A 17062-nucleotide genomic window follows, 5' to 3' on the forward strand; every position below is an offset into this window, starting at 1 on the left:
TGAAGTTGTTGTTAGTTCAGGAGGGATAGCTTCACCGAATGAGGCTTATGTAAACAGTTAACGGGTGATTACGTAATTCACGTAATGGCCACGAGCTGACATTGAGTCCAAGTCTCATTACGTACAGCGTACAGCTCAACTCGTGGTTAGCGGTAGGAGGTGCCCGTTCTTGGCTATTAGTACTTGGCACAATTAGTTAAATTTTGTATTTCTTTAGCCATTGGCGTAGCCCTTCGAAACAAAAGTACTGCATCTGACTCTTACCAATATATCAATACAAAGGTTTATTTTATAATATATAATGAAAAGGGTTATTTTATGTAAAGCCAAAATGAGCATTTCTCATACTTGAATTAAACATTTTGTATCTGACATCTTAATCATTGTGCATTTAAAGAGGTTATTTCTTTTTGAAATTAAGATGTAGGCTGCCGATTACCTCATATGGAATTAGTATTTTTAGTGTAATTGTTTTCCAAATCAAGCAATATTTAGGTTTATGTTTTGAATGTTCCAAGCAAAACGTGTAGAAGAAGCAACGAATTTGCGACAAGGTGGAAAGGCAATGGTGTCATTTTATTACTAAGGTTAAAAACGTCTTAAAGAATGAAAATAATTAATAGCGTGGGACAAACATCACAATGTGATCAATATAAAAAGTTAAAATATTTGCCCAATTTGTATTTTTGTGATTCTATTGTCCGGGATATGCCTGCCAAGTGGTTTCTAGTAGCGCCTTCAAACATTAGGAATGCTTCTCGACTACAGTGCGGTACTCCCGGGAGTATTCCGGGGTAGATCGGGCTCGCTGTGTAAGTTTTGCCAACCTTTCAAATTAATATTTTGGTAACTGTAACTGGGAAATATCACAGATCGTCATATTTAGTTTTGTACTAACAAACTTCACATCCAACTCAAAATAATGTAAAATGTGCAAGTGATTCGCCCACTTCACATCCGAATTATTTTCACAATTTTATTGTGAGCTACACGCATGAAAATGGTTATGATAGGCTAGCTGGTTCAGGACGCAAACTGCTGAAAATTCGGAAAACTCTCGTACTTACATTGTGCAAGGTTCTGCACTAGAGCTGTGTCAGGTTTGTCACCCTTGAACAAACCGGGACTGTCGTTCACCTCGATCCAAGACTGGTAATGTGGGCCTCATAGACAAAGCTTCCTGGGGCGTAAAGCTCTTTCTGACAATGGGCTACAAAATAGTGAGTGGGTCTTCAACGATTTTTTGGGGTGGCATTCAATATCACAACATTGCTACTGTGGACGATCAATGTCTACTTAAAACACACTGATAAATTGCACATCTGAAGTTAAGGTCATATTGATGACGCACATACCACACTTTGTCCGTCAAAATAAAGAAACAATAATGCAAGTAACTGAAGAGCTGTGAAATCTTAAACCTTTTGAGACTTGTTTTAATAGACATATTTACACTATGTTTTGTATCGTTTTGTTGCCCAACTGCTTCTTCTAGTTGACTTGCAAGCTACTCATACTACGAACCAACTATTATAGGTATACTAGTAATTCCAAGGAAGGCTAGTATTGTAATAAAACTAAATCCCTTCACGCGTACAATAAAGTAAATGACAGGAGTAAATTGTACTGGCAGAAGAAACTTTTAAATAAAATTTAATTAATTTAAATATTTTGGATATTTTTATTCCACATTTTGTAAACAGTCCTTTATATTTGTTAATAGAAAATAAAAACATACTGTAAGTGGTTAATTTACACCCTACCCTATGACATGATTATTTTAGGCTTCCCAAACTCCAATCCTGAATAAGCCACTCCGTCACGGTATTTAAGTTCTCATGAAAATTGAAGATTACAATGTATGACGGTGCACAGGTAAACTAACCACTTGTCATGCGAAATCAGAATATATATAATAAAATATATTCTCTTACTTTATTATACTTTTAAAGATAATGTTGAAATCAAGTAAATATACTCATAAACAGACATTAACACAAAACATGTTTACACTGTACCTGAGTTACCATGACAACCGACCAGTCACAGGAGCACACCATATTCGCTAAAACAATATCAGTCCTTCCACGAGTTTCCAGTTCAGCATTATTCTCTAGATAAGCCGCGCCGCGACGCCGACGAAGACGTAAACAGTTGCAACATGAGAACGCTCGACCGAACGCTACAGAGAATATAGTCTATCCTATATTCTGTATTCATTAATTAAAACAATAATCTATTATTACATTAGTACATAATACAAAATAGTGTAAAATCTGTATTCTGGGTAACCAAAGAAATGCATTACTAGAATTGTAACTAAGGCGTAGAGAACTCGCATTCATCAACACAATAGTAATTAACTATAAACCTACAGGAACCAAGGAAACTAAAACGTTAGCTTACAGCTGGCGAGAGTTGCAAAGTGCCGTCCACAATGTTGTGGAAAATCTCCAATTTCCTCTCCCTTTCAAATTATACCACTGCACCACAACTGTACTGATGTGGCCACAAAAAGTGACGCGGCCATCGTCGCGGTACGCGGGGCCGGCCATCGTGGCGGTCAGCTGACCCCGCCTCGGCTCTGCAGGGCTGCCAACCTTATCTTATCACTGCCCAATATTCCCACGTACAACTGGGTCACCGACTAACTTGCATCTCTCATTAGGTATTCCAGCGAGTTTACGGTTTGGCAAAATTAAAGAACGAAGTGACAAGGCATACGCTCCTACCAAGGTTTGTCTTCTACCGCGACCAGTATACCACGAGTACATAGCCTGAACCTTGCTTGGAGATACGGACACAGTCAGAGGCGGAAATTGGAGTGTTGTTTATCCTTTAATCCTGTATCGACTAAAACTTTAAACAATATTATCTTCATCGTAATCTTTCAGGTTTTGACGGATACAAACATCCTTCTCAGGACGCCATATATTTATCACCGCACAGTCGTGCATATGAAACATGTATGTTAAAATATACGTGGGATATTCGAATAGGCACATAGAGACAATAAAACTTATAACAGAGGTATCCAGGATATAACGACCGGGTTAGTTATCACGTATATAATACAAAACCAATATTATTTATAAATAACTACAACTAATTCTATTTTTAACTAACTGATCGGATTTGTATGAACAATTTATCTTAACAAGGCACGAAGTTTATCAATACAGTTATCATATGTACATCCGCCTCTGAAGATTAGCTGTATCTGTTATTTCTAAATTATTGTTATCATATCTGATGTCTCTTATTCTAAAAATTCGTTTATTTTTGGGAGAATTTTTAAGATCTAACCTCCTGAGGTAACACTTTTCTTAAACTGTCCATTGCTTAAGCGTTTTTCTACTGTAAATTTCTACCAATCCACGAAGGATGAGTGAATCCAATCTCCTGTAGGATACATTTTTCACTGAAAATAACATTTGGTACAGATGACTCATCATTCATCACATTTTCACCATAGACAATTTGCCAATTTTGATATTGGTGACAGATATCCAATATCGATATTAGTTACACTAGGCTACATGATTTGTTAATATCTTCAGTCGCCACACGCAGTATATAATACGCATATAATTACTATTATGATAGCATATAAATATGATAGCATAGGTGCAAACTAGCCCCTGAGTACCAATTTGATGTACCTTTTAAAAGAAAGGAAAGGAACGATTGACCAAGTTGTGTAATTCTAAACCAATTGGTTTTTAAATATACAAAAGCCATTAAAAAATTGTACGAATATATATATATATATATATATATATATATATATATACAAGAAAGATATATTAAACATCAGCTATAAGCTTTTTACGTATATTACATGTTTAATTAAACTTTCTTACTTCAAAATATCTTTTTGTGAATAGGAAATGTACCTTATTAATTGCTTCTTGTTCTTTATTTACCAGGTCCCAGTGAATAATGTCCTACATTGTCAATGTTAAGTGTATATATGAATTATTGTATAACAAAAATATTTGTGAAGTAATGATTTATATAGCAAGTCTGTACAAATGTAAAAGTTATTCTTACATATATTGTATATTCTCCTTCCATTAAATGTTACACTTTATTACACTGTATTATTGATAAAATACAAATACACTAATATTCTATCACGTATGATTTGTATAGATTAGTAGGCTAATACTTGAATAGTGTCCTATGTATGATAAAAGTGTTTCTGTAAAAATGTTATTTTAAGATTATTAAGGTTTGTTTGAAGATAGGACTGTGATCTTGATGTTTTACGCCAGGTAAAAAATGTCTAACAGTCTTTTTTTTGGATTAGACCTGGATCATGGGTTGTAATGTTTTCTGAAAAAATTAATAATTAATTATTTGATATTTTTACGGAACAGATGTAATCCTTCCGGCAGCGATTAGTTGTAAATCAATGAACCCCTCTATCTTATCGATGAAGAATAATCTTATCGGGTGGCTTTATAGGATTCAAACCGTGAGTTCTGGAGGCTGAAGCAGTGGGGAACCTCTCTAGTATTGATCCTATGATACCGCCAACAATCATCGACAATGCAATACGTAAGCAAAACTAACACTAAGGGGTTTTTTTTATTTTTTTTTAGTTTTAAAAGAACTTTGCTCCATTAATGCTCATCGTTTCCATTTAAAATCATTCAATAGGTTTCACCATACTGTTTTATGTATCGTGCGTTACAACGGTTATACATTGTTATACCAACCCAACCCAAGTGATTGTGTTTTCCAAGGACGTACCGAGGACTTGTACAGGTGTTACAAAGTAACGCGCGGTACTTGATAATTTCCGAACAACTACAGGTTAAGCAATAAAACTTAGTACATCATTACTGCACCTTTAAATCTAATTTTTTAAGTAAATACAGTTTTATGCCGTGTCAGGGGGATGGTCCGCAAGAAGTAAGAAGTAAATCTTAAATCAGAGCAAAGGTCGAGTACTACATCGAATTATTAGCACAGTACAATGCCGCAAATCCGACCTCAAAGTCCACTCTTTAAAAAATTACGCTGGTTTAAAGTTATAAACATTTACAATGTAGATCCTGTTCTAGATGGTATAATATTTATCTCTTGGCTCAAGTTGTGAAAGTTAAAGTTAGTAGTAAATAATTACTGGACTGGAATACTCCTGACTCCTTGCGGGCCAACCACCCGACTTAACAGAAATGGTTGTTACTTAAAAAAGTAAATTTATAGGTTCAGTAATAATGTACAAGTTTTATTACTTTACCTGTATCAGGTCCGTGCGGTACCTTTTAAAACCATGTATAAATAAATGCCTTGTGTCAAGAGCTGCCAAATCGTATTTAATGAGATTTAAATATATACACTGTTCCATTTACTAACACTAAAACTCTGACTCTTAATAATTATAAAATAAAATTAAATATAAATAAAGCAAAAATAAAAATTCAGACGCTAAACGAAGCAAGATAGGGCATTGCACACTGAACACTTTACCGCTGGTACAATAATTATTGTGAATACAAAATAATACATTTCTACAACAAAGTTCAACTAATACAAAATTACAATTGTTCTGTACGAGTTAGTAATATGACGGCTAAACAAACGGGAACCAAGACTAAATAAAATTTGTTACGCATAGACATCCATGGATGTTTTAATTATTGTGAATACAAAATAATACATTTCTACAACAAAGTTCAACTAATACAAAATTACAACTGTTCTGTACGAGTTAGTAATATGACGGCTAAACAAACGGGAACCAAGACTAAATAAAATTTGTTACGCATAGACATCCATGGATGTTTTAATTTTTGTGTGAAGATCTTTAATGCTTAATTACACAGATGCTTAAATAAATGCTTAATTTAGATAAGATAAGCGGGGTTACAACAGTCACAGTAAGCTATACCATTCAGGGAGGGGTTTGTGAGGAGTGTTTGCACAGAACACACAAACAATTATTAGTTCTAAAAACATAACTAAGTGTAGCTCCGGAGTCGAGAGCCAATTAGTAAAGATCCTACATTTTTATAAAATTCGTAAAGGAATTGTATCTACTAGAAATATATCGAGTCACGCTAGTTTTGTAGAGGGTCGATCTGGGAAGGTAGCGAAAATGTTAAAATTCAAGTTCTTATCAAAGTAAATATTTTTTTGAACTTGACGTACTCCAAATCAACCAGAAGACGAGTAAATAATAGTTTAACAGTGTCAACGAGATAGAGAGACTGAGAATGATTTCTGTCATGTCAGTTTAAGGCTCTTTCATGTATTATTATTTAAGTGCACGAGTGGTTTAAGTGTATCGAGTGACAAAATAAGACCTGTGATAAAATGTACCACATCATCAGTGATTTCACGAAAAAGTAGAGAGCATTCGTAGACATTGCAAGTTAGACCTCGCCCCTCGGACTGAACTGATCGCTCAAGTCTGACACTGACAAGTAAATTCAAAACATATTTCTCATATATAGCGCACTCCATTTAGATCACTAAATCTGAATCCGGTAATTAATATTTTGTAAACCCTTACGATACGATTATTATCTAGCATTTTGAGATTTTAAAAATGTATGATACATACATACAGAATGTAAATACTGATTTCTATCTATACTCATTTTATTAGTACCGTATCTATTTAGTAATTCTGCAATATTTATTACTGGCTCTCTTTACTTGTGAGTTATTATGCAGATTAGGTGAGGTACAGTCACAATACTAAATTCTAGACACGCGGCGCCTGGACTATGCGGGGAGCAGTAAAGTTTTGTTACATTATGCCATATTAATGAATATCTACTGCCCGGTGTGGAATCTTCCATATTTCTGACTGAACAGGAACACACACAGGATATTTACAATTAGGCTTGTAATGCTTCTAGACACGCGGCGCCTGGACTATGCGGGGAGCAGTAAAGTTTTGTTACATTATGCCATATTAATGAATATCTACTGCCCGGTGTGGAATCTTCCATATTTCTGACTGAACAGGAACACACACAGGATATTTACAATTAGGCTTGTAATGCTTCTGTGCTTCTAAATAATGGTATATTTAATTCAAGAAAAGGAGGAACTGACCTGACCTAGCCTCAGTACCCTTCTCAGTTACAAAGGCACTACATTACTTGGAATCCAGTAAACGTATGAATGAAAAGTGCAACTATCTAGATGGATTCTTTTGTGAACCTTTTAAGAACGCAAATTTCTTAGATGCAGCATCCCTAGCTAGACAAAACAACATCACTCCATTTTGCTAATGTGCTCAATGGCCCCTGATACCTCTCACCTTCAATAAAACACATCCGGCGTTCTAGTAAAAATATACTTTCTAACCGTAAAATGGCAATTCTGGAAATCCCAATGTGTCATTACTCACGTATGGATCTCATTGTTCTTTACGTGGAGTGACTACTTCCGTCTTAAGTTTGCCAACCTTTCTCTTTCTGGAAAAGAGTTTACAACGATTCATCCCCTACCAATTACGAATCTTGGCCACCATTGGTTTGCATTGATTTCAACTGTAGATGAATTAAAAATTGTATACATTACAATTACGTTTAAATAATTATATATCGTTAGTAATTACATTTAATGTGCGTAAGCTAAATTTCATGTGCTGTGAAATTGGCTTATTTACTTCTGGAATAAGTATATTGTTGTTGAATTAATGCTAGTTTTGTGAGGACTAACAGGAAGTTACGAAAAATAAACTTCACAGAAGCCAAAGCCCTAATAATCATGTTTTTAATATGGGTAAGCTAAGTTTCATGCTGCGAAGTTGGCCTATACATTGAATAAAGCCTGTAAAATGGTTAACATTGCTGAACCAATGATATTTTCATCAGAACTTACCAACAATATACATACCGAAAACTTAATTATCATATTTTTATGTGTGTAAGCTACGTGTTATGCTGTGCAATTACATTTATCAGTGCTTTAAAGTTATTAATATTGCTGAACCAATGAATCTACCATGAGAGCAAACTGGTAAAGAACTAAAGATGTACATGAAAAATTGTGGGTAAAATTTGGGTACGTCTACTTCACAGACCATTGAGGACCGATGACGCTCGACCACAATATTGTCGCCTTAAGACACGGACTGTACCCTCAGCCCAGGAGGCAGCCACTGCTCACCTGTTATTATCTCTAAAAACTCTTTTGAAATATCTTACATTTGTGTTATGGTGTCAAATTGAATTATTTCAAATCTTAATCAGTATTCACACAATACGTGTAGTATTTTCTAAATCTCATAATATTAGCTACTAACAGATTTCGTAATAGTTGACAAAAAGTTAATTACCTTACTCATTTAATTATTTACTTAAAACTATCATTTTTTGTATTGTTAAAGTTGTGAAATCTTAAATTTTAAACAAGAACCCTTGTTTTTATTCATTAGTTTTCGCAATCCTCAAAAACATATATTTTTCTTTTACTCGAATACATGGAATAAATTAAATTAAAAATGTCTTTATTAGAGTCTAAATTTGGACTACAAAGTCCTCTCTACTACGTAACATCAACCAATTCTAATCAAACAGTAAAAAAACCATTTCAGAGGCAATACAGGTTAATGTGGTAGACGTTTTAAAATGAGATGTTTAGCACATGAGAGAAGTCAACGAGACCTGGCTCCGTTAAGGATTTTCTATAGGAAAACAAACTAGTTTTGGTGTAGCCTATGTCGAAATGGAAGGGTCTAAATAGGGATAAAAACATGAAAAGACTTGTTTTGTCTCTGATCATATTTTCCCTAACTTGACACAGTCAACTGTTTGCAACTTTGGAAATGAAATAGTTATGTGACATATAAGACATAAAAAGCAGGTTTAGTGCTTACACAATGTTACTCGGGCCTCGGCTCCTACACTAGAATAGATGTATCGCTGAGTCTAAAAGATATACGAGTATGTACGGTATGATCACTACAACGTTTCTACATAGATTGTTAGCTTCAGTCTCTATTGTGCATGGATTTTGCGGGAACAAGGGCGCTGAAGTAGAGAAAGGAGCGATGAAATTATAGCAGAGGTTTCAAATAACACTGTTAGCTGTTATATTCTAAAATAGTCCTCGTACTACTGTATAATTTTATAAAAATATATTTAGAGTCGAGAACATTGACATGCCATTATAATAATGTAAGAGAACGAAACGTACGAGTGTAATCCATCCGGGGCCATATTGAAAAAGTGATGTCTGACCCCAAGTTGTTTTAGTGTTTTTATAATCACTAAGTATAATTACTAAGTACTAGATTTTATTTCCCCATCACCCAAAAACACGAATATACCCTCAAATATTAGTTAGTTAGATGCAACAAGACCATATAATAAAATAAGGCTGTAAAATTACAAAAATACGTAATATAAATTATAAGAATGTAAGGTAACAATATCGTTTTAGGTGATTATTCCAATTAATATATTTGTCTATGGTAACAAACCAGATGTGAGCTCCAGGGGCAGAACCGCCATTCAACTGTAGTCATCTTTGAACTTCATAGCCCCTAGTTTGTGGAAATGTAGAATCTAATATTTGTACACTTCTACAGGAAAAACTCTGTCTAATAATTAATTACCTTTAATTAGGCCAGTTTCATCATTAAGCAAGATTTAAAAACTATTAATTTAACACAGGTAAATTTTAGATTTGCAATGTACAGAAGAGTTCAAAGTTATAACAATTTTTTTTATAACTTTACAGAACTGGCATACAAATTATTTGAACTGCAATTCCGATGGTATACTCGTATGCGAGAATCACAATTCTATTATTTTATCAAAATTAATAAATATGTTTTACTACGATAAACAATACATAGGTAAAAATTTGTGCAAGAAACCACGGTTCTTTAAAAAATGAACAAATACATTTTTTACAACTCGCTAGCACATCTTTTACTCGGTGCATGCAGTGGGCTGAGCGCTGACATTTAGGGCTCGTTAAAACAGCCCTGGATACCGATACCCCGTACTACGCGGTACGCGGATTGAAGATACTGGCAGTGTACCAGATAAACAAAGTTCGGTAAGGTGAGACTCAAGTAACACATACTCTAAAAATAGGATTTACTATTCAATTTTATCCAGCACAGCTCTTGCAAACTTTTTTACTGCCTTCTATAAAATATTTCATGCCGCTATCATAAATAGTATTATTAATAACAAAGCAATTAAACTGATAGTAATAAACTAACCCTTACTTGTTACATTTATAAGTTGCTTAACCATTCTGCATCGATAAAGGAATGCCACAAGATGAACTCTGCCAGAAAGTATGTATAGTGTGGAAAATACACGCGATATTAATATTCATTTGTATTTATAGAACACGAAGTATAATTTATGAGTGAAAATATGCTCACGTTTAATATGTTTAATTAGAATAGTTGTTCTATATAATAAATATAACCACTTCCTGACCGCTTTGCCATGACATTATGATATGTTAAAAATATCTTTGGAATTTTATTGTAAAAACTGTACAAGCAATGGAAAACCGTTCATATACGCTACATAATTACAATATTTATCCCAATTCTACGTCAGCCTTAGTTGATTCCCTTTAACTAATAACCCATAGATTTGCTCTTTGAAAATGAAAAGTAAACCACTATCAGTCGACTAGTTTTAAGGGAGGTAGGGGAAGGGTCCTCCGTTTTTGTGCAAATAGTTTAATCTTAAAATAAATATTTAGTTTTATTATTTGAATATCTTTATAATACATGATTGTAAACGAGCCAAACTTTGAATAAAGATTCGCTTTGAATTAGAAGACCTTGATAGGTTTTGAGAATAACAAGTTTATATAACTTAATTTTTTATACGTGTAATTAATTTTACATTATTACTATAGTTTACCGGCAATTCAAGTGCTTATTCGACTATGATAAGTTATTAATGGTATGCATCTTATTCGGTATACATAACATCTAAACAATATCAAAACCAATGAGAGTTGGAAAAACGCTTGCAGGCAAACCATTATAATAAAAGAATGAATAATTAAAACATATTGCAATAAACATGTTGTACCCTTAAACGAAACGAACAAATAAACCCAAGGGTCGGTCAGACCTTCGGAGACCTCACTGATAAACTTGAACGTAAACTAGGATCTGTAATAATTAGATTTAGATAATGATGAAGCTAGGCGTAACAAAAGTGAGGTTAGGTTATCTGGAGGTCGGGGATCGTGACTGAAAAACATGTGTAGAGTTCTGAGGAGGGGTTCGAGCGGTCAAACACAAGACATATTTCAGATGTATTATAGAACGTTACAGTAATTTAAATAAATCTATACTCGTTACAGCTAAACACCACTGTTTGGTTCATCGCGAAAACCCCCACTCACCGAACGGATTTACATGGATCTTTGTACAAATTATCGTTTAGCTCCTAAGTGCTCGCTAAGAAATGGTTTGTGTTTTGTATGTTTTTACAACCAATCGCGAGATCTCGTGCGAAATTCTGATATCAGTCACGTGATACGTGAACACACCGCATACATATTGAGTATAAAGGCTAGAATTATGGATTGAACACTGAAAACGTTTGCTTACAACGTCAAGTGTAATTTTGCTCAATAATAAATATATATTTAAGCACACTATATATTCGGTTTGGTGCAGTGGAGTGAGTTAGTGTTAGAAACGGTACTTAGACTAATAAATATCACAAATTTTAGCAATATTTTAGAGAACAAATCAGACACTAAAAGTTTCTGCTAATCCTCTAGCAGGAACTACAACAGACAAAAATGATGTATAATTGACACTAGTCTTGAACATCTCTACAAAAAGTATATTTCTTACTAATAGTTTCCCAGTAATGACTTTCATGCACGTTTTAGGCTATACACCTACATTATGTTGAATCTCGATCTAACACTAGAAATATCGCAATATACGGGCTTCACCGGCATCCATATCTCGCTAGTCGAGCTAACATTAGGAATATCGCAATATACTAGCTTCACCGGCATCCCTTCTCGCTAGTCGAGCTAACATTAGGAATATTGCAATATACTAGCTTCACCGGCATCCCTTCTTGCTAGTCGAGCTAACATTAGGAATATCACAATCTACTGGCTTCACCGGCATCCATTCTCGCTACTCGAGCTAACATTAGGAATTTCGCAATATACTGGCTTCACCGGCTTCCCTATCTCGCTAGTCGAGCTAACATTAGGAATATCACAATATACTGGCTTCACCGGCACCCCATCTCGCTAATCGAGCTAACATTAGGAATATCGCAATATACTGGCTTCACCGGCATCCCTATCTCGCTAATCGAGGTAACATTAGGAATATCACACTATACTGGCTTCACCGGCTTCCCTATCTCGCTAGTCGAGCTAACATTAGGAATATTGCAATATACTAGCTTCACCGGCATCCCTTCTCACTAGTCGAGCTAACATTAGGAATATCACAATCTACTGGCTTCACCGGCATCCATTCTCGCTACTCGAGGTAACATTAGGAATATCGCAATATACTAGCTTCACCGGCATCCCTTCTTGCTAGTCGAGCTAACATTAGGAATATCACAATCTACTGGCTTCACCGGCATCCATTCTCGCTACTCGAGCTAACATTAGGAATTTCGCAATATACTGGCTTCACCGGCTTCCCTATCTCGCTAGTCGAGCTAACATTAGGAATATCACAATATACTGGCTTCACCGGCATCCATTCTCGCTACTCGAGCTAACATTAGGAATTTCGCAATATACTGGCTTCACCGGCTTCCCTATCTCGCTAGTCGAGCTAACATTAGGAATATCACAATATACTGGCTTCACCGGCACCCCATCTCGCTAATCGAGCTAACATTAGGAATATCGCAATATACTGGCTTCACCGGCATCCCTGTCTCGATAATCGAGGTAACATTAGGAATATCACAATATACTGGCTTCACCGGCTTGCCTATCTCGCTAGTCGAGCTAACATTAGGAATATTGCAATATACTAGCTTCACCGGCATCCCTTCTCGCTAGTCGAGCTAACATTAGGAATATCACAATCTACTGGCTTCACCGGCATCCATTCTCGCTACTCGAGCTAACATTAGGAATATCGCAATATACTGGCTTCACCGGCATCCCTGTCTCGATAATCGAGGTAACATTGGGAATATCACAATATACTGGCTTCACCGGCTTCCCTATCTCGCTAGTCGAGCTAACATTAGGAATATCACAATATACTGGCTTCACCGGCACCCCATCTGGCTAATCGAGCTAACATTAGGAATATCGCAATATACTGGCTTCACCGGCATCCCTGTCTCGATAATCGAGGTAACATTAGGAATATCGCAATATACTGGCTTCACCGGCTTCCCTATCTCGCTAGTCGAGCAATTTCTTTGCAATAAACTATTGTACAATTTATAGCACCAAATCTGCATTCGACCATCAAAAGTTTTTATATTGCTTTTCCTGTTGAAAAACAACCAATTCTTACACATCTAATATTAAAGCCTTGCATTTTCACATTTCCTAATGGGCTGTATTTCAGATTTGTTTACCAATGTATAACAAGAAAAAGTAGAGACAAGAAAAAAATAGACAGTGGTAAAGTCAATTGTAGGAAAAACCTCGCTAAAACAATTATATTAAAAGTGGAACGGTAACTATAGAAACTGAACAAGGCGCTCCCGGTTACCTTATTATAAGAGGTGTTCATTGCGATAGTACTCACCACGGCTATCAGTTAGATCTCTCCGCTTTGTCCTACACGTTGTCCACAGGCTTGAACTTTGTGCCCAAACACTGTCCGACTGTCTGACCAGACCTTGGACCCTACCACGTGACTCACAGTCACCGCACCGCTACCAAAATAAAACAACCCCATTCGTCGTCACGTTTAAACTGGAAATTAAACCGAGAGTTCCACGAAGTTTCACTCTCTTGGTCCATTGAATAGGGCCAATTTTATAACAGATTAAAAATTACAGAGAACAAAACCGTCTATTGTTAGTTTTGCCTGGCGAGAAAGCGTATTGAACCTTTTTTCTCTAACTGTAGCCTATTCAATTATATCTTCCTTAGCAGATGTAATTAACCAACGAAATTCAGAAATTGTTTTAACTCGATGCTATCAAGTTAGCTAAAGAAATTATTATTTGAGGTAATTTTAAAATTGATGCGTTTCAAGCATTTGTTGGTAGCACATACAGTTTTTTATGTTAACAACTTTTCATAAAGTTATTTATTGTATATTATAGCCCACTGTACTTGCTCGTGATTACTGCAAAGTAAATACTGCATTATAATTGTTTAGCTAGATTAGTATATGAAGCTTCAAGTAAACCGATGAATTCTCACTTCTGTAGTCTTATATTCTCGCTCTTCCAGAAAATGTTTTAATTTGTCGTAGTAACAACCCTGTTGAAATATCGTCATTAAAGTAAGTTCTGTAGTCTTATATTCTCGCTCTTCCAGAAAATGTTTTAATTTGTCGTAGTAACAACCCTGTTGAGATATCGTCATTAAAGTAAGTTCTGTAGTCTTATATTCTCGCTCTTCCAGAAAATGTTTTAATTTGTCATTGTAAAAAACCCTGTTGAGATATCGTCATTAAAGTAAGTTCTGTAGTCTTATATTCTCGCTCTTCCAGAAAATGTTTTAATTTGTCGTATTAACAACCCTGTTGAGATATCGTCATTAAAGTAAGTTCTGTAGTCTTATATTCTCGCTCTTCCAGAAAATGTTTTAATTTGTCGTATTAACAACCCTGTTGAAATATCGTCATTAAAGTAAGTTCTGTAGTCTTATATTCTCGCTCTTCCAGAAAATGTTTTAATTTGTCGTAGTAACAACCCTGTTGAGATATCGTCATTAAAGTAAGTTCTGTAGTCTTATATTCTCGCTCTTCCAGAAAATGTTTTAATTTGTCGTAGTAACAACCCTGTTGAGATATCGTCATTAAGGTAAGTTCTTTAGTCTTATATTCTCGCTTTTCCAGAAAACGTTTTAATTTGTCATTGTAAAAAACCTGTTGAGATATCGTCATTTAAGTAATTTTACAGCGCACCTTACAACCATAGGTGGCAACGTCCTGTACGGTTACGGAGTGGAGCAGCTTACTACAGAACATGGTATTGATGTGCTTATACTATGTGCACGATATTTAACAATTATTAACAATAATCTAACATTTTGTATTACATTTTGGATATAATATTGTTGCCTAATCGCTAAAAATCAACGAGGAATTCTTACTTATTTCATATCAATTTGTATACTGTTTATGATATAATAGTTCCTCTGAAAATAGTACCAAAAAGTTAAAATAACTATTTAAGTGTTATGAGTACTTATACAACAAAACTCTTTCTTTGCGTATTACAACTGAAACTAATTTGGCTTGTCCTACTGCTCTCATCAAACATTGTGCATACGGCATTTGAAAAATGGGTTTATAACTAATGTCTGCTTGGATTTACCGCATTATTATTGCGCGGTAATAATAAAATTAACTGGATAGGAAATATTATTGTATTTGAAATACAATTACAAAGCATCTTGATTACCATACACATCAAACTACATCGGCATTCAGTAAGGAAAATATAACGACCACTGAAATAGTCTTTTAAATTGGAATATCCCAAAATAAGAAAAGAATATCTTGTTATATTATTAATACATGTAGTTCGAAGGTAATATACTTTTGTGTCAATTATTAATAGTATTACCGGTAATAAATAAATTAGTTTAAGACACTTTTTCATGAGTTTAATTACTTTAATTGTTCAAAGGTTTATAATTGTAATATTCTAGAACGTTAGTCTTGTACTCGTATGTGGTAAACGTTATAGGTTCGGTACAAAGAGCAAGAAGTGACCAAGAGCGATGTGGTCTTGAAGAAATCCGGTTCTCTTACCACAAAACCAGCAATGCAATATGTTATAAAATTATCTCTATTATTTTTTCCAACAATAAATGTTAACAAAATCAGTTAATGCGTAGCTGCCATTATTATAGAAGGAGGAAATTCCTGCTAGTCACTAGTCTGTCCTCTTACAAAAACGCGGGGAACATTTAAATATGGTTTCATTTAAAAAGCTAGACCAAACTACATATTTTTACTCTTATTTACTCTTCTGCAAACTTTTTCGTATAACACACTCCCGTTTGGCAATAAAAAACTAGTACTACATAAGTTAAACATCGTTGGGATTTCGTTCTAAACTACAATTTAATTTAATATTAAACTTAAAAACCACAGATCTACAACCAATATGCAGCAATATAAAATAGGAGGAAAATAAAATACAACCCGTGTACTAAGAGTTGTATTTCAAATCACACTGACGCTTAAGCAGCAAGTATAATTTATAAACTAATATTATAGTTTTTAGGAGAAAAATACTAACCCAGAAATTAATCTCTGTTCAACCCAAAAGTAATCTCGACGTTATTTTAATTTGATAATAAAAGTAATCTTTAATAAAAGTATTATAATAAAACTTGATACATTTTTAAACTTTCAAAATAATACAATTAATTGTTTCTTAAAGGATTAACAATCTTTATTTTGCCTTTCAGTTCTATTTTTTAACGTTCAGTATTATTTTAACTTTTATTGTTAATATCGTTAATAAGTTAAATAAATTATGTTTCATGTAATTGCCGGTAACTAATTATTACTAATGAGAGTGAACCAATATATTCTTAATGAAAAATTATGTTACAGTTTAATATTATAGAATTTAGTTAGATAATATATTTTATACCTCACTTAATTTAAAATATTGTATCAAAGCATGCTTTAGTTTTACAGAATATAATAAATACCTATAATATTAGAAATACAATTATTAACATGACAAGCTCTAAAAATAAATGTAACAAGTAATTACTTAATTAAATTGAAGTTTACTCACCAAAATCGTTCATATATGAAGGACCAACACTTGACACTCTTCCCCGTAACGCTCGAACAAATCGGTAAATAAACTTACAGACCGGGTGAAGCCGAGATTAAAAAACTGTATTTACCGGAATAAAACGCATTGTTTATTTTGATAATGGT

General features: G+C 34.4%; 1 protein-coding gene across 3 annotated transcripts in view; it reads right to left on the reverse strand.

Annotated features, from left to right (window-relative positions):
* Positions 1 to 17046, reverse strand: part of LOC124359574 (GATA-binding factor C-like) — a 97251-nt gene extending 80205 nt beyond the window's left edge. For 2 of the 3 annotated variants that reach the window (XM_046812448.1, XM_046812446.1), the window contains exon 1: positions 16914 to 17046. In XM_046812448.1, coding sequence (XP_046668404.1) covers positions 16914 to 16926 — 13 coding nt within the window. In that variant the 5' untranslated portion in view covers positions 16927 to 17046. Of the gene's footprint in view, positions 1 to 2406; positions 2830 to 16913 lie in introns of those variants that run through there. The other variant, XM_046812447.1, reaches the window with a different exon arrangement.
* Positions 17047 to 17062: the final 16 nt, after the last annotated feature.

The sequence above is a fragment of the Homalodisca vitripennis genome, chromosome 4, assembly GCF_021130785.1.
Source record: "Homalodisca vitripennis isolate AUS2020 chromosome 4, UT_GWSS_2.1, whole genome shotgun sequence".
NCBI classification, from domain to species: domain Eukaryota; kingdom Metazoa; phylum Arthropoda; class Insecta; order Hemiptera; family Cicadellidae; genus Homalodisca; species Homalodisca vitripennis.